At 42.1% G+C, this 19264-nt stretch overlaps 1 protein-coding gene across 1 annotated transcript in view; it reads left to right on the plus strand.

Moving 5' to 3' along the window:
* Positions 1-16687, plus strand: part of LOC108674183 — a gene marked incomplete at its 5' end in the record, with an annotated part of 22422 nt that extends 5735 nt beyond the window's left edge. Inside the window, 10 exon segments of the mRNA XM_047879616.1 lie at positions 3731-3962; positions 6240-6416; positions 8289-8588; positions 9566-9714; positions 10311-10497; positions 10822-10902; positions 11475-11716; positions 12109-12243; positions 12543-12637; positions 13565-16687. Coding sequence (XP_047735572.1) covers positions 3731-3962; positions 6240-6416; positions 8289-8588; positions 9566-9714; positions 10311-10497; positions 10822-10902; positions 11475-11716; positions 12109-12243; positions 12543-12637; positions 13565-14042 — 2076 coding nt within the window.
* Between the last annotated feature and the right edge of the window lie 2577 nt (positions 16688-19264).

Genomic DNA, 19264 nt, shown 5'->3' on the forward strand with positions numbered 1-19264 from the left:
GAAACTACGCAATCAAAAAAACGTTGTTTACATTTTTTGCGGGAACTCATCGCAACTGATTTCCGGACAAGCTTCGCTGCATCGTATTCCATCCAACGCACCGGAAACCTTACTTTTTTTCTAAATAGTTGGCCGAAGACTGAGAAATATATTAAATGCAAGAATTTCAATCTAAATGTGTCGGCAAGATCTTCTGAAGGCAAAATTTTGGCTACTGAAGCATCGCCAAAGATCTTGCAATATTCATCCACTCTCTGCACAGTGGATGCCAGACACGCAATCCGCAGCACCTACCATCAAACAGGATAATGAGGGATGGGCTGGGTAAATCAGGACTCAGGAGAGTCATCCCACATTTTGTTATTTTTGTAGAAATGTTCTAGCAACTGAACTAATAGAAAAAAATTTGAAAAGTATCTGTGCTAAGGTCTGTAGCAAAAAAAAATATTTGCCATATTAAAAAATTTTACTTACATAAAAGTTGCACACAGGTGTAGGCTTAAAATCGTGATTGACTGAATTTGTATATCTAATTCTAAAAGAAAAGGCAGCCATTTCCACAAGACAGGGTATTACGGGACACCCTCCCAGGGTAATAAGGGACACCCATAAAATTGCATTTACAGTAGAACCTCAATTAGCAATGGCTTCAGTTAACAAAAAATGGATTGACAACTAAAAATTTTGATTACATTTACCTTGCTCAGCGAAAAAATATGACCAAACAGAAAATTAATGCATTGTAGGTCATCACAATATTGTGTATAGAATGTCACAGATAGAATTGGTCACTGGGAAACATAGAATAAAAAGTAATTAACCTGAACTATGATTTATTTCTCCAAAGAATATGATGGTTGTCTCTAAAATAGTCCTTTCTGTTTCAAATATATTTTACAATATTTTTTTATAATAAATTCACTTGACCCAATTAAAATGGTGTGAAATTACAAGTTGTTCTGTAAGCTTACAGATACAGATAAAATGCTACATATGACTGCTGATATGAAGCTTGCATTGGAGAAGGTCATTGTAAATGCTAATGGTATAATCATAGATACAGTAATATCACATCAGTACCATCAACCGGGGCTACTCGAGACTGGCGGGGCTACTCGGGACAGTCCTCCGACACTGCGTAAAACTGTTATAGTAGCAAAACTAATTGAAATATTGCAAAACTAAATATAGTGGCATAAATGTCAATATTTTTCCTATCTATGTACCGTAGTATAAATGAAGTTGAAAAATACTTCATTTACTAGCTTTGAAAAATTCCTAAAAAAATGGTGAAAATTGCTATTTTGAAAAGTTACTTCTGCTAAGGAAGGTCTGTAGCCAAAAAAATATTTGCCGTATTAAAAAATTTTACTTACATAAAAGATGCACTCAGGTGTCGGCTTGAAAACGTAATTGACGGAATTGTCCTATCTCATTCCAAAAAAAATGGCGGCCATTTCCGCATGGCGGGCTACTTGGGACACCCCCCGGGGCTATTCAGGACACCCCCCGGGGCTATTCAGGACACCCCCAAAAACGCATTTACAGTAGAACCTCAGTAAGCAAAGGGTCCAGTTAAGAAAAAAATGGATTAAAAACAAAGAATATTGATTACATTTACCTCACTCGGCGAAAAAAATTTCACTTATCGAAAAATTAGTGCATCATCGGTCATCACAAAATTGTACATAGAATGCTATATATATAATTGTGCACCGGGCATCATAGAATGAAAAGTAATTGACCTAAACTATGATTTATTTCTCCAAAATATATGATGGTTGTCACTAAAACATTCCTTTCTGTTTCAGGTATGTTTTTCACCTGTCTCTTATACACATCTAGATGTGTATAAGAGACAGGTACTACGTTGGTAAAAAAATGCGCCGTGCGCCGTACTTTAGAAAGCTAAAATAGTTCTACTATTTTAGTCGACAATATACACGAGTATATTGACTACGCGAGTCGAACTGACAATAATAAAATATAAGACATGTCCGGGTTACTTCTGACTCTTCCCTGTCTCTTATACACATCTAGATGTGTATAAGAGACAGTGTTTAGCACGTGAAAATTTTTTTAATTTCACCTTCTTTCGTGAGTAATATGGCAATACGTGCAGAAATTTGCAGTGAACGAAACATTTTTAGCTCATTTTCTTATATATGAAAAAAAATGCCCTATTGTGCTCATCATATCTGCTGTCTCTTATACACATCTAGATGTGTATAAGAGACAGATGAACAAGACAAGGCGCGGTTAAACCGACTCTGTAGTCAGCACGAGTGCCTACGGAACGGGACCTTATTTAAAGAATTATTGGCTGAAATTCATAAAGTAACAACATTTGGCGAATTCTTCCAAAAGTCGTAACAAAAGTAACAACATAAGATCTAATAAGCAAAACGTAACACTTTTGTTACAAATGTAACACCTCTGGCTAGAGGCGGGAAAATGATGCGTTGTGAAAAAAAAGTCGCGCTAATCAAAAATGGCACCGTGTAGATTAAGGGTAGGTTGCAAATTTTTTTCCGCGTTAATCAAAACCGCGGTATTCAAAACCGTGCTAATCAAGGGATTACTGTATAGATATATTGATCCAAAATAAATACACGAAAGAAAAAAAAAACAAAAAAAAAAACACATAAAAAACATCTTTTTTACTAAAAAAAACACTCTGGAAAAAAAAACTTTTTTTTTGCATCTCTATGTACGGTCAACTGGGGTGACATTGGCTGCGTTTTTGATATATGTTTTGCAAACAAAAGCGGGGTCATAAATGATGGCCAAAGTCACTCTGGCATTTATGACCTTGTTTACAACCCTGGTGTTTATGACCCCGGCGTTTATGACCCCGGCGTTTATGACCCCATTTTTGTTTGCAAAACAAAATAAAAAACGCGGGGAAGTCACCCCAGTTGACAGTAATTAATGTTTATGGCAATATCAATAATGGAAAAATAAGTAAAAATCACTGAAAATGTCTTTTATTCTACCTCTACATCATCTACAGCAGTGGTTCCCAAAGTGGGCGATATCGCCCCCCTAGGGGCGATAGAAAGATTTTGGGGGGAGGACTAAAATAGGCAAACTCTGCATTCATTATTGACTTCATTCCATCACTTCATAGCCTGAACTGCTTCAATATTCTCAAAATAATCATGCCACGCCGAGGACATCCACACTAAACAGGAACCGACTTAGGTTTCCCTGCCAGCCATAATGTTTCCATATGATGAAAAATCCATGAATATGTTTGTAAAAAACGAGTAACAGTTTCAGTGTGTAAGCTATATTAAATCTACAAGCAAATTTTTCAAGCACAGTCTTGAATACAAAAGATATCTTTAAACAATAAGATTATTTGATGATAAAGTGCCGATTACAGACAGATATTATTGATGTGGACCTTATTCCAAACACTAGCCACTGTATAAAGTGATACGTCCATGCCAGTATTAGGGGGCCACTCGTTCCCGAAAATGCGATCCCATGTTGTACCTCACCGGATCAGTGACCGTGCAGAATATTTTATTTGTTCTTACATTCAGCAAAATAAAGCAGCGTTCGGCACTGCGTTGTGATCATTTGTTGCTGGTGTTGTGGTTCCCCGGTCTCATTTTTACAAGAGACCCCCCTCGCGCAAGTACGACACCAGCGACATGGGGTCGCTGCAGAGCTGTAGGGTCGAGGTTATGTGGTGGTGATCATTTGTTGCTGGGGTCCCCAGGAGCGCCCCAGTCTGGTGGGGCCCTTGCTACGCATCCCCGACGGTCGGGTGAGTCTGGCGGAGGGCGAGCGTCTGCTGAGGGAGCACAACCGCCTGCCTGACTTCCTGCAGCTGCTGAGGGCGCGAGGGCAGCACGAGAAGGCCCTGGCGCTCCTGCACCAGCACCAGCACACCACGCACCCCTCGCCTCTCAAGGGACCCGCCGAGCTAGTCAACTACTTGCAGAATTTAGGTGAGTCTCGAAAGTAGTTGACTCGAACTGGTGAGACCCAAGTAATACTGTCCTCAGTCCTCCGCTTCAGCGCGCGAGACCCAAGTGAGTCAGTCCACATAGTGGCATGAGTCAGTTTACTTACGGCAGCGATAGCATCCAGCGTCACGGCTAGAACCAGCCAGGACGAAAATTCTCCGACCGAGACCGAAGATTCGAACATTCCTACAAGAGCGGCAACAGTCCACGTTGAGTCGAGGCTCCTGCTCCTAAAGTAAAATCGAGATGAGGACATAAGACGGCAGCAGCGTATTCTAGATTGACTTTGTATTACTTGATTTTCTCGTGACGCTGCCATGCATTTCAGGTACGTAATTTACTAAATATTTGTGCACGTTGATAATAAAGTACTACCGTACCTGATTCAATAATTGATTCAAGAAATTTTTGTGATTGAAGCCACTTAATATCGACCTTTTTGCTTGGAGAGATGTTCGTGTTTACTTGTACTATTGCATTTCTATGAGAACTCTTTTGTTGGCGTTTTTATGTGTCTTTTAAGCCTAGCATACCTTTGTCCATCATCCGAGTGCCTCGCCCACTCACTAGAGTATGTCAGTGNATAAATATCATGTCGTTAGTTTTCTTAAATCGCAGTTCCACCAAGAGTTGAAAAGCAAAGAAGACGCCAAGAAAATGCACCATATCTCCGCTTAAAACGTTCTGGAGACCAGCTCCATTATCAGTTTATGAACTGTTCAACGTAAAGGCGCGCAGCAGAGTGAGAAGGCCTGTAGAACATCTTCATACCTGAAGACCAATTGTAAAATTATTCGTCAGCAAATCATGCAAGTTGACATTCAGAAAATACTTCAGAAATGAGATTCTTATTTCTCTGAAGATTGTTTCAAACGAGCTACCTAAGTAAGGGAAAGTACTATAAATAGTCTTACTATCAGAAATTAAATCAGAATATCTATTTGTCATAAACGCTTTATATTGCGAAATACAAGGCACGATGAAATTCATTCAGTTTGAACATATTACGAATAAACTCAAATTCAGACAATATTTCAGCATAATTGGAGCAAATGCTACCGGTATTGCCCAAGCCGGTCAATTTGCGGTAGTACACAGAAGTCTGAAAGAGACCGTTAAAGTTAGTAACTTTACAATCGAGAAACGATAAACTTTTGTCGGTTTCTATCTCCAGATAGAAACCGACAAGAAAATAAAAGATAATCATTTAATATTTGTTTTATTTCATTTATATTTGTCTGCTGCATGTCCTGCTTTCATAATAATTACTTTAGCGTCGACGACTCATTCGTATTTTTTAATGGTATGCAAGCTTTAGGCCAGAACATACCAAACTCACATGGACATTTTTCATCCCAAATCAAACTTTAAGAAACCTAACCCACCCTCATGGGCTAGCAAGATGAAGTGGCGAGGACGCGAGTGAGTTTGGATAGAGTATTAGGCGAGGTAAGATACAGCAAGGACGAGTTTGCTTCAGCATTAAAGCATTGGCTGAAGACCTACGGCGCCATTATCTTTGAGGAGTGCATCTCTGTTTTGGTTTACGCTGTTCCAGCGCAGTCCGTGGCTTTTATCTCTGAGCTTGAGAGTAGTTATTGCATGATGAGGCTGGGCGTTGGCTCCAGAGTTCAATTTGTGGTCCACAGCTGCGACCCTTTTCTTGGTTATAGTTTTGTGAAAATCCATTGATCATCCTGGATCAAATAAACTCTTCTTATGCTCCTTTGTTATTATTATTCTACGAAGTAGTTATAGTGGCGTATAGTTCAAATAAACTTCGAGGCCACGAACTCATGATGCTTTAAAGCCACTTCATCAAAATTCACTTTTACAGCAATTCTCATTATTATTTTTTTTTGTTTTATTTTTTTATTTCTCATTATTATATCATTACCCACCATTGCAATACCAGTTACAGGTTAAAGCGGGCTTGTGTCGTAAGCGAGCTTCATAATTAAACACAAATTTAGCAAGCTATACAGGATAATGACGTAACTATGATACAATATTACCATAAAAATGTTCTTCTTTTAAATAAAACAAGTTTCAACTTCATAACGTTCTTAGTTTTTTATTTATTAACAAATTAAAAGGGTTACTTAATTCTGAAACACCCTGTATATCTGTGCTTGAGACTGATTAATGTTGTCCCACTACGAGTTGGAAATGCCCGAAGCTTTCAGAAATGATAACTCTGATCCATCATTGCGAGGCAAATTCATCATAATTATATTAATAATGCCAGCAGCTGACAAGATATTTCCCCTGCATATGCTGGACAGGAGCACGTGATCCAGGAGTGGGGGGACAGGTCGAGCAGCCTGCACAACGAGCTGGTCAAGCTGTACCGCGACGTGGTCATCGAGGAGACCACGAGACTGAAGAGCCGTGCTGCCGGGGCCCACCTCAGCGCCTGTGACGAGGACCTGACCGGTGAGAACTTGCAATAGCGGTTTCAGCGTTTATTAGGCCGTAGGCCTGTCGCCGATTCTGAACATCGCAGAACATTCACTGCATTTTGCGGTCTCGAACTCGCAACTCACTGCTCCAATTCTGCTGTGCTTAAGCGCCCGGCCTCCTCGCTGATTCTGACCAGAAACTGGCGCACAGAGCTGGGATCGAACCCGCGCCTCTCTGCGCCAATCTTGGTACTCTGAATTGTAACCACTGGGCCACTCTGCCCAACGATAGGCTTTAGTTACCATATAGGCAATGATAGGCATTGATTACCATAGGAAATGATACCTATGCATTGTATACCAGAGACAATGATAGGCATTACTTTCTAGAGTGGTGTTTGTGATGGCCGCTCCATCATTCGACGGAGTTATAGATACTGCTTTATTGTTTGATGTTAGTAATAGCTATTGCATCATTCGAAGAAATGATGCAAATCCCGTATTAGGATGTGTTAATGTTGACGAACGATTTCATGTACAACAATTCGCAGGCCACAGAAGTTTTGGAGAAGATGGATGATTGAGAGAATTTTTTTGTTGCTTGGTACAGGTGTGGTAATAATGATATTGAATCAATTAAAAGTGTCAAAAGTTAGTATCGAACTCTTCCTTAAATTGGTGGTTTGAAGAAATCAGGAATGTTATCAGTTAAAAAAATATTAAGAACTCTAAATCACTTCCCTGCCCAGAACCGATGTTGCGATTTCGTTCATAATATCAGTAATAAATGAAGTACTCCACTTTCTTGAAAGTTAAGTTTCGTCCACATCGAGATGAGCGTTCATCGCGAGGACGTTCTCCGGCATTTACGGAAGGTTTTTCTCTTGTGGGATAACCTCTTCGGCAGGTTTTTCTGGGTCAGATGTAGATCTCAAATGACTAGGTAATGTGCCCTGGTTTCAACCTGTTAATGGAGACGGATTGTTCCGCGCTGTTTGGGGTTTGTTCAACGAAAAGTTTGGGATATCTTTTCTGAACCTAAAAATGATCCGTGTATGGCGCTTCTAAAAGGACGTCCATTTATGACTGGTATTATTCAGCTCCTTTTAAATGTAGGCAACTACATTCAAACTGAGGATTTCGGCAACTACTCAAGAGAAGCCACGGCGAGGTGATGCTATGTCCGGCAAAATGTTATCAAGGCTTTCAAAACATGAGTTTTTCCTCTCTATTTGGCGAGGTCACGGTCACGCCTTATGAAGTGTGACATGGGATGGCTTAATTTAAAGGTTGTTTTTCGAGGTTGGCAGTGTAGCTCTTCAAGCTCCAGCAAAGCCAGTTAAGCTACGCTCTCGGTAGAGCTTCTTCTTCAAGTCCGGTCGTGTTCGTAATGTTCTGCAGACCTCGGGAGGGATCTGGTCTGTACAGACAAACTCCTGCCAATAATTGTCTTAGTGTATCCTGGCCGGTGTGCTCACTTAACATTGCCACTTCAATAAGACCGTAGGAGTGGACCCTGAACACCAAGTTAATTTTTTATTGCGGTTAATATTACTAGGGATTAAAGTATCAATAATTGCAGACTCGTGCATAGAAAAGCACCTGCCTTGTAAGACGATGTCTACAATGGCTTCTCGTGGAATTTCACACCCAGGAACAGCTGTCTGGTTCAGGATGCCTTTCGAAAATTCCCTTCCCCGATCAACTTCTGGGCACCCATTTTATGTCTTGAACAGGAGCGGACTTTTACTTGCGACTTGAAACTCGCCATGTGGGCGGTCCCCTTCGTTAATTATTGTCTTGTGTCTGTCCCTGAAATAGCTACGTACTATTTATGATTACACTCTCACAATTCCCTCCCTATATTTATCTAGAAACCTTATCGATTCGCGTGAATTTTTTGCAGGCAGCGTGTCCAACTTGAGCATCACTTCCCCCGACAGCCCACCCCATCCTGCCCCATCAATTATGCCCACCGACAGCACCTCCCGTCCTGTCCCCTCGACGGGTCCCCCCGACAGTTCTCATACAGCCCCCTCAACGGGTCCCCCCGACGACAACCCTGACCCTGTACCTCCGCTCTCGCACATCCACCCCGACTTGAGGTTCAGCTTAGAAGACATCAGGGACAAGCTCCTGGAGTTCCTGCGCATGTCCAAGTGTTACGTGCCAGCCACCGTGCTGCTGTGTCTGCCTCCCCAGCACGGTAAGAACCATGCAAGTGTTACGTGCCAGCCACCGTGCTGCTGTGTCTGCCTCCCCAGCACGGTAAGAACCATGCAAGTGTTACGTGCCAGCCACCGTGCTGCTGTGTCTGCCTCCCCAGCACGGTAAGTGAGAACTGCTCATAGGCTGCCTGCTTATTCTATTCATGCAATTAATTGCAATTAATTTTTATTTATTCTATTTGTTTTACGATTAATTCTCCATTTTTTCTTTCTATTTATGAAATGAAAGGAAATTACTAGCTGAGTTACATTTATTAGCGTGATTCTTACATTATTGCGTATTTGATGTTAAAGATATTTAAAACTACAGTCGAGTGTAACGACTTTGAATTTCCGACGTTACTTCACTCAAAGTATTCACTAGTTAATGAAACAAATGTATGTCTTTATTTCTGTAGCTTTTCATTCAATCGTCAGTCCACGTTTGAACCTCTCTGTGACCACCACCCCTACTGACCATCATGACCTACCATAACAAATATGCAGCTAATTACCTCCCATTTTATGTATCTATAATTTATCAGCTAAGTATGTATTACCATTTTACATAATTTGTCATGTAATTACCTCCTTGTAATTACCATGTAATATACCATGCAATTACCATCTAATTATCATGTAATTATCATGTAATTACCACGTAATCCGACGTTACTTCGCTCAATTTATTCACCAGTTAACGAAACAAATGTATGACTACCTATATTTCATTACCTTTTCAATAAATTGTCACTCGACGGTTGAAGCTCTCAGTGACCACCACCTCTGCTGAACATCATGACCTACCATAACAAATATGCAGCTAATTACTTTCCTTTTTATATAATCCACAAGCTAAGTACCTACCTACATACCGTTTTACCTAATTTACCAAGTTAAGTAATTACCTCCTTGTAATTACCTTGTACTTACCATGTAATTACCACGTAATGTACCAAGCATCACCATGCTTCAGAGTGCCTGCTGGGGGCCCGGGCTGTGGTGCTAGGGGCGCTAGGGCAGCACCGTCAGGCCCTGCAGCTGTACGTGTCACAGCTACACGACCTCCCCGCCGCCCTCGCCTACTGCAGCGCCCACTACACCGGCCTGGGTGCTGCTAGCCAGGTGTTGTGTTGTGTTGTGTTGTGTTGTGTTGTGCTGTGATGTGTTGTGCAGCTCCACGACCTCCCCGCCGCCCTCGCCTACTGCAGCGCCCACTACACCGGCCTGGGGGCTGCTAGCCAGGTGCTGTGTTGTGATGTGTTGTATTGTGTTGTGCTGTGTTGTGCTGTGTTGTGTTGTGTTGTGCTGTGTTGTGAGTTGTGCTAAGCTGGCTTACTCTCATCACAATCCTCTGCACAATCCATCAAGAGTACAGGACGCTTAAATAACCTCTGAAAGAACAGCAAGACCTCCTTATGACACCACTCTGACCTAATGGAAAACTGCTGAAGATCTTTTGATTATTCCAGGTGCAACAAGTGCCCTGGAGAGAGCAACTCCTGTCACCTCAAAACGGATAACAACAACAACAACAATCCTCTGCCTTACTTTCCAAAAATAACAAATCATAAAATATTTCGTCAGGGCTCACATTGCCGTGCTCATCTCATGCTTACTAGAATAACTTGATGTGTTTGCTGGATGTACTGCAGGTTCATTTATTATATAAAATAAATGTGGTGCAGGTTCATTTATTATATAAAATAAATGTGGTGCAGGTTTATTTGTTCCTGCTGGAGCTGCTGATCCAGTGCCAAGACGTTGCTAGTCTGCTCAGCTCCAACAGCCGCAGCGCGCGTGAGGCAGACAACCGTCATGAGGCAGGCAGCAGACGTGATGAGGCAGAGGCAGACAACAGAAGCGATGAGCAGGAGGCAGACATCGGCCTCGCCTCCTCAAGAGGAGGTCAGACAACCCTCTTGCTGGGGTCTGATTCAGACCGTACAGATGATCCCGTAGCCTGCGATAAAAGACGCTCATATAACCGTGAGAAGCTCTGCTCTGATATTTGCCCTCCTGTCTGCGACTATAACTTGGTTTACTGTATAACGTGACATATATAGGACGGCAGTTTATGTTGTTATTGCATTTAATCAATTGATTTGCTTTGATTATCTCCGCATTACAGTAGTATTGGGTAAAAGTTCATTAACGCTTCCTTGCAGAAATGTTCATTGAAGTAAATAATATCTTAGAAACAATACTATCTGTACGTACCTGCCTCCTCAGACGCCGGCGACCAGCCCGGGGCTCGCACCCGCAGCTCAGCGGAGAGCGACGCAGGTTCCCCTACACCTCAGGATAGCCCACGTAAGCCTGCACACCTAGGAGAGGCTAGCAGCCCCTCCTTGATGTGCAGAGGTGCTAGGAGGTTCATCTTCTTGATATTACTAATTTTTTGTGAATCAATCACTCTGGAAATGCATCTTACTTGAATTATTCATACTTGAGTACAATGACTATTGCGTTGCTGAAACTACTAAACCTAAACCTTTTAAGGTCTCTGCCAGCGAGTCATACGGTTCGTGGACGATTGAAACGACTAAGGCTAAAATTCACGTCGATGTTACTTAAGAGACTTGCAATAATTACTACTTGCAAACTTGCACAATACAATTACACTTTAAAGTCCAGATGACTTATAACGTTAACACAGCAACGATGGGCACAACAATGGTAATGATGAAGTCGCTCCCTCCTAGAGTCAGACTACATCTGAGGACAGTTCAGCTTGTATATTTTTCTCTGCAGTCGTTCTCCGAGGCTTGAAATCCTACAAAAAACGAGGCAATTTCTGGCCCGCTACAGCGTAACCTCAATTATGACTTTTGCTTCAATTCCTAAAGGAATAAATTGAAGTTTTTTGTTTCGCGTGGGCCCAGGAGGTGGAGCCCTGGTGGGCCCAGGAAGCGGGGCCCTGGCGGGACCAGGCGGTGGGGCCCTGGTGGGTCCAGGAGGTGGGGCCCTGGTGGGCCCAGGAAGCGGGGCCCTGGTGGGACCAGGCGGTGGGGCCCTGGTGGGTCCAGGAGGTGGGGCGCCGTCGCCCACCCCGTCAGAGGCAGCCAAGTTCGACATCCTGCTGAGCCTCCTGCACACCTACGCGCAGTACATCAAACTCAAGCCCGTCAGTCGTTATAATCAAATATCTTTCATAGTTATTATCTGCAAATATATAACATCTACGCTTTATATCTACAACATATAGCGCTACATTGCATACATTTCGTCCTAAATCTACAGCAGATTACGCAACATCAAATTTATTTTATCCACGCTTTATATCTGCAACATTTAGTCCAACATTGTGCACATTTCGTCCTAAATCTACTGCCCATTACGCAACATCAAATTTATTATATCTTCCCTATATATCTACAACATAAAGCGCTACAGTGTGTCTATTTGGACCTAAATCTACAGCACATTACACAACATTACAACGCAGTTACAACTTTTAACTGCAACACGTAGAGCCACTGCTTGACAGCACCGCAGTAACGCAGGCTCGCTGTGCAGGCTGTGCAGTTACTGCCCGACAGTCTGCGGGTGGCGGAGCTGCGCAGTTTCCTGCAGTCGTGGCTGCGGCAGTTTGCCTGCGCCCGCCGCAGGATGGCGCTGCAGACTGGCGTGGCAAGGGCGCTTGTCAGGCAGGTTAGTCGCTTGGCAACTTGGCAACAATTGTTAAATTGAAGTCCTGAAGCCATAGTTATGTTATTCTTTGAAGTGCATTAGCAATTATTCACTATTTTTTAAGTTCTGATGGAAGCATCTATGTTAAATTTAAATGCTGAAGCAATAACTATTTTATTTTGAAGTGCTGAAGCAACTATTCACTATTTTATAAGTGCCTGTAGATGAATCTATGTTATTCTTCCAAGTGCTGAAGCCATAACTATTTTATTTTGAAGTTCTAAAGCAACTAAAAGACCTACACGTCGCCCTGCCCGCAGGTCACGTCTGACTTGTGCCTGGCGCAGAGCAACAAAATATCGCTGTCGTCCCTCAACAGCTGCTGCATCTGCGGCAAGCGCCTTACGCGCTTCAGGTGACTTAAGTGAAATTAGGCTCTTAAGATTACATTATAGTGAAATTAATTAATGAACAATGAAATTATATACTTACAATTCAATAAATGCACTAATCAGCTAGCTAGCCTCCGTTGTTTTCTCGAATGCTTGCCTATCCGAAATTTAAGACAAGTACTACAACAATTATCCTCGAGTAATCTTCACTTTTTCTCATGGGTCATTTTCGTATGAAAATTACGTTGTTTTTCCATCACTTCACTTATCTGGTTTTTTCATTGCATACCATTTATCCTAAGAAATTGTGTAATTATTCTTTTTAGTTATTGTCATGTAATTTCCCTTGAATATTTGTTCCTTTCCTAATAAAATAGGACTTTTCACCTGATAAAAACATGTTCAGAGTAAATATGTCCCTCAGCTTTTGTCTCCTAAAAATCACTTGTCTCCTAAAAAAATATCCCTTGTCTCCTAAAAAACTATCCCTTTTATCCTAAGGAAATATGTCCCTTTTCTCCTAAGGAAGTAAGTAACATATTCTTTTCTTCTAACAAATGGTATATCTGCATTTAACTCTCATGCCTCGCTCTGTACCCACATCGCCCGCCCCACTTCTCTTTTCTCCTAAGAAATTACGTCCATTTCATCTTGAAGAAATATTTCCCTCTTCCCCTAAGAAAATGTATTCGTTTTCCTCTTAATAACATCAGTCTCTAGTTCACATAATGCGCTCTATACGTACGTCGCCCGCTCCACTTCTCTCTTCTCCTAAGAAAGTATGTAATAATATTGTAATTTAATATGTACGTAATAGTAAAATATTTCCTCAATATTTTATAATGAGGGAATATTTCCCTTTTCCCCTAAGAAAATGTATTCGTTTTCCTCTTAATAAAATCTTTCTCTAACTCATATAATGCGCACGTCGCCCGCTCCTTTGTGCGCAGTGCGTTCGTCTGCTCGCCTGGGGGCGCCGTCTGCCACTTCTCCTGCCGGGACCGCCTGCACGGCGCCTGGGTCGCTGAGGTCCTCCACGCGCGCCACAGAAACGCGCTCGACGAGCGCACACGCGCAGCTGTCGCCGCCTCGGGTCCTGGCGTCAGCGTCCCGGGTCCGAGCGTCAGCGTCCCGGGTCCGAGCGTCAGCACAAGTCCCGGCGTCAGCGTCGCGGGCCCCGGCGTCAGCGTCGTGGGCCCCGGCGTCAGCGTCCCGGGTCTCGGCGTCAGCGTCGTGGGCCCCGGCGTCAGCGTCACGAGTCCCGGCGTCAGCGTCGCGGGCCCCGGCGTCAGCACAAGTCCCCTCAGCACAAGCTTCGTTGCTATCACTAGTCTTGGTGTCAGCCCCGCGAGGCCTGGCGTCAGCGTCGCGGGTCTTGGTGTCAGCTCCTCGAGCCCTGGTGTCAGTAGAAGTCCCGGCGTCTCCTGAAGGCACTGGGCTCTCTAGGAGTTGAAACGTTGATTCATCGGAGTAAATATTCATTTATTAACATATATCTATGTCCGTAGTTGCATGTTCTTCCAAAGAACCCGTGGGCAGGAAGGAATTAAAATCAAAATTAGAAATTCACATCCAAAAAAATCTTAAGCCTGATTCGTCAAACCCGGGACGGTTAGGTTAATAAACTTCTAACCCAAAAACAGTAAGCTTGGGTTTGAATGCCATATTTTTAGCCCAAAAATGTTAGGTTTGATTTCTATACTTTCAACCCAAAACAGTTACTTTAGCAAACTCTGTTGATCCAACATGTCCTGACAAGGGGCTACCCACACGACGGTTTGTTCAAGAAGCTTTCTTATTTCTTGTTTGTATGTATTATTTATTTCTGTTGATCGTGTAGTGAAAGAGATTAAAGTATAACTTAATACGATAGTGACGATTGTGACGCTCATATGTCTGTGCCTGCGCAGATGTCTGCGAGTTTCCATGTAATATAAGTCAAAATTTCTCTTTTATAAATGTTATTATTGTTAAGATATTCAAGGTTTAAGATAGAAATTATATTATTGATGCCATTCTGTTTTAGTTCGAAAAGTTTTGTGCGTGATGACACCGAACATTTATATAACTTCCCACTCTATCATGCCCCTCGCCTCCACGCTACCCTGCCTCTCGCCCCACTCTAAAAATATATATCAAAAGATTCAGCGCTGTGGCTACCCTCGCGGCTGTGAACCTGAGCTCCCAGGCCTGTAGTTGCCTCAACTAGAGCATATCACGCTTCATATATCACGCTGTTACTAACATTAACTAGCATTACAGTCGTCCATTGTTGTAGTTATCGTGTATCACTGATCGGCGTTATCTTGTTACACTTGAAGTGTCACCCGCTGGTGTTAGCTATCACCCCTGCAACACCCAGCCTCGGAGTCATGAAAATATTCACTGTCTAACGCAGGATAATCTGGTTAACGAGTTAACGTAATTGGATGCATAAAATTAACTAATACTACATGTAAGAGGATAATATGAAAGTAATACTTGGTGGTGTTCGGCGGGTGTCTGGTGGTACGGTACCCTACTTATTGTTTTACAAACATGGCAGCTGAGACATCATTCGCATATGTTTCCGCGGAATCTTTATAATTTAGTGTGAAAGGAATTTAGAATAAGTGTATATTGTATTATGTATGGAATTAATAATAATGTAGATATTAAACAATTGACAACGTGATAATGAATTGACGTGACGCGAAGTGAGCTTATCTCTCATGGGGCTCTTGATCCCTTGTACCTCGGCTGCGATAAGAAGCCTCCATCTCAAGTTGTAAGGACAAACTTCATTTTCTAAATCACGCCAGCGCTCCTCCATCATATTCGCCCGAGCTGATGTGTCTCTGTCCTCGTGCTCTGTCATGAGCTCGAGTGGACGCTCCGGCAGCCGTAGCCTTCTACCATGATGCATTTTTTGGCGTGCATTCTTCCAGTGAGCCGCAGATTTTCCGGAATTCATCGCTCGAATTCTTCATTCGCTCCAAACTCTTGTCTTCCATTTGTAAATGATGTTGGACTGTCAGGTACGATGTTACACTCGTAGATTTCCCCTACTTGTGGTACGAGTCTCTAATACAAATGCTGAAGCTTTACTATCAAAATTCGCATAAGTAAACGTAGCGGCCAATTTCTCGTCTGTGATTGGTGGATTTAGCTTGAAAAACCGTCAGTGATGCACAGACGGAGTTGCGAATTCATGACTGATGGTACAGCCCCTGAACATCAGGAGGCTTCAGCCAACAAACTCCGTTTGTTTATCGCTTAAGAATTCAACTCAAATTCTGTCTGAATAAAACTTCTCGTGTTGTTCACGGTTAAACTAATACTTCCCTCCTGTTCGGCTGATATTCCGTACTCTTACGTCACTAATTGACTTGATGCTTCTTGCCAACATAATTATTACTGCCAAAGAGTGCCTATGGTTACTTATTGTACTTCTATAACCGATACTTTCCGTTCTACTTTTTGTGTAAAGTTTCAGATCATATAACGTTTAAAGTTACGGTCCGAATTCGAACCGTCGCGTCTACAGTTCAAGCAAACTTCACTAATTCTTCAGCCTGTACAATATGACTATGATTACTTTAATTGAATATTTTTAAAACTATGTATTGTACATTTTTAGTCATATATTGCGATGGAAACAAGAATGATTGTCAAGACTCAGCGTTGATTGCACAGTGGGTCATGTCCCAGCTAACATTCCGTTGATCATCTTGCAACATTCGTTGCAAAGCTCACATGTTCTGCTCTTTGTACACAAGTTTAGCCATTTATTGATGATCTGATTAGTTGCTTAATAGTGAACCAATGCGTATTGATAGGTTAGGCCAGACTCATTAGCGCTGCTGGTAAGAGGACGATATATTTATTTCTGGTGCGTAGGCCAGATTCTTATGGTAGTGGAAACAAACTTTTTATTATAAAGCAAGTTTACGACATCGCGTTTCAGTAAATACTGCCCGTTATGAGCGTTTTTGGACTAACAAATTAAAAAATTACTCTTCATATTGACATTTTACGGTGTTGTATTTGAATGAGTTTTATTCCAATTTTAAAATTAAACATTGAAACATGGGTATACTTTTTCATTTTATTTTATAGTAGCAATAAGTGCAACTACGCTCGCCGTGCATCTTATCAGACGCCAACACGCCTGATGATCGCAACCTCCATATCTATTCCTCGCATTTCCCCTTAGAGAGGACTTCTGGCGTGTCTGTGCTTGTAGAAGTCCTATGGAATTCCGCGCTCCTTGGGTGGTTGTTCCTGAGCGCCCCACCGCTGAGCTCGCGGTGTCTGACTGCAGGTCTCAGTTGTGGGGTTAAGTTAATATGTATTGTCTGATAACTCAAGATAAATTTATTGTGCATGCATTAATTTAGGTTTATGGGGTCGTTCAATACCTGAAACGAGACAAAAAAACATAGGGCGACATTAGACACAAATGCATGAAATAATATTAGTTTGCATGATAAGCATGAAAGACGACATATAATAACCATGTTTGCAATAAGTGAAAACAATAAATAAATGAAATCGATAATAGACATTTGTGAGCTGAAACACATGATCTTGGTCTGCCCTAAGATTACCCCCGGTAACACCGTCTGTAAACAAAGTTTTGTTGGAGGGTAGCCGGTCCCCTTAAGTAAAATCTAAAGGCTTTATCTATAAATGTAGCGGTAGCGCTGTAGTGGCAAAACCTCGTATCGCTACTTAAATATGTAGCGGGCGCTACCGCTACATTGCCTTAAATGTAGAGCCGCTACCACTACTGAAAATGTAGCAGCCGCTAGTAGCGGCCGCTACATGTAGCGCGCTACTGCCCACCTCTGGTTACAGATGCCAGCAGGGCTGGAAAAGTCCTATTTTTGTCTGAAATATTGCAGCTCTAATATCATAAAATTTCAGTAGGTATGAAATCTCACGGCTCGAATGTCATAAATTTTTGTTTGATGAAAAATCGCGGTTTGCACTTTGCAAACATGTCACTTCATAAAATTTTAAACTTCCACAATCTGTTTTGCTTTACCGTTCCTGCCAAAATATCCTGCAGAAAAAACATAAACATCGTAATGTAAACAAATCAACTAAATGTTTTGTTTAAGATCATGCATAGTTGCGGTCATGTCAAAGCGGTCAGACTGCAGTAACACATGCTCAACTTACAGTAAAGACAAATTTTATCTTTGCCATTTGACTATTTTAGGGTAAAATTAAAGATTTGGGGTAACACGTGCATGGACTTTGTAAATAAATTCGCCCCTCGTAAATGGCTTTTCATGGCCAAGATATGGAATTCATGGCTTGGTGAAATGGAATCACGGATCGAAGAAATGGAATCATGGCTGGCAAATCCATAAAACCACGGCTCGAAAAATTCAGTCGCAGCTCGCCAAGTACCTAGATATATTCCATGCCTCATGCCTGGATGCCAGAGATTGAGATATCTTGCTGAAGGCTGTAACTCTCCCAGAAGGTGTTTGCTCTGTGTTGGACCTCATGAACACCCAGTGTGTACCTCAGTGGAAAAGCTCTATGCAAATTGTGGGGGTTCTTATCAAGCAAATTCGTTAGTGCCCATACATCATCAAAGCTATGGCTATTGAAAAACTGCGTGCCTTTGGACTGTCATATGCGCATGCTGCCAAGGAAGTGGACTCACGCCACTCAACTGCTTGTGTGCAAACTCCAAGTCAGGCTGGAAGGAGTAGGTACTTCCTATTAAAATGCACTAAAAGCCAACAGATCTGATCTCAGCTCTTCTGAGATGGCCTCACCCTGCAGAACAATTACTGTAGACATTCATAGAACTCAGCTCAAGTTTCAGTCCAGCTCAAGTTTCAGTCCAGCTCAAGTTTCAGTCAAGCTCAAGTTTCAGTCAAGTTGTGAATCAACCACCTTCCAAAACTTCCCTCCCATTGGGTACAGAAAAATACAATAAGGAAAATAAATCTACAATAGATTTTTGCAAGATAATTAAGGAAGAACTTTTCTCATGTGAGAAAAGGTTAGATGATTCAATACATGCATTTCTGACTGGATTCTCAATCAAATTGGGTCACTTTTTACATTAAGTCTTCAAGATAAATCTACTTAATGAAGGGGCAAAGGAAAGATCACTGCTCCTAATCAGTTTGCTAAGGAATGCCTTTGGACAGGAAATCAGTAAGGTTCTGTAGGGGGAATGACTTCCTGCCTGTACAGCAGTTTTTGATTAGGGCCCTGCCTTACTGGAAGTCTCAGCCAAAACTGGTGCTCCTAGTGCCTCGCAGCTCAAAAAAGCTGCTGGCTCTGAAGCATCTAAGGGACCAAAATCTTGTGGAAGCACATTACTGGCTCAGTCTCCTCAGCTAGTATTTAAAATTTGTGGTCAAGCTAAGGGTCATGGCAAGACAAGGAGTACAAGAAAACAATCACAATGAGTTTTACAATAAAATCACTGAATCTGCACCAACATCTTAGGAGCGAATTAGGGCTAGAAATAGTGCAACTCAATTGTCATGGGCTATATGGGAAACTCACTGAGTTTAAGTTGTATCTTTACAAGGAGAAGCGAGACGTGGTCTGCCTTTGTGAGACATGGGTCCAAACACATGAGCCCTCTTTTGTTGGATACTTTGTTTTGTGGTCTCATAGAGCAAATGCAATGA

The sequence above is a fragment of the Hyalella azteca genome, unplaced genomic scaffold, assembly GCF_000764305.2.
Source record: "Hyalella azteca isolate HAZT.00-mixed unplaced genomic scaffold, Hazt_2.0.2 contig3430, whole genome shotgun sequence".
Classification (NCBI taxonomy): domain Eukaryota; kingdom Metazoa; phylum Arthropoda; class Malacostraca; order Amphipoda; family Hyalellidae; genus Hyalella; species Hyalella azteca.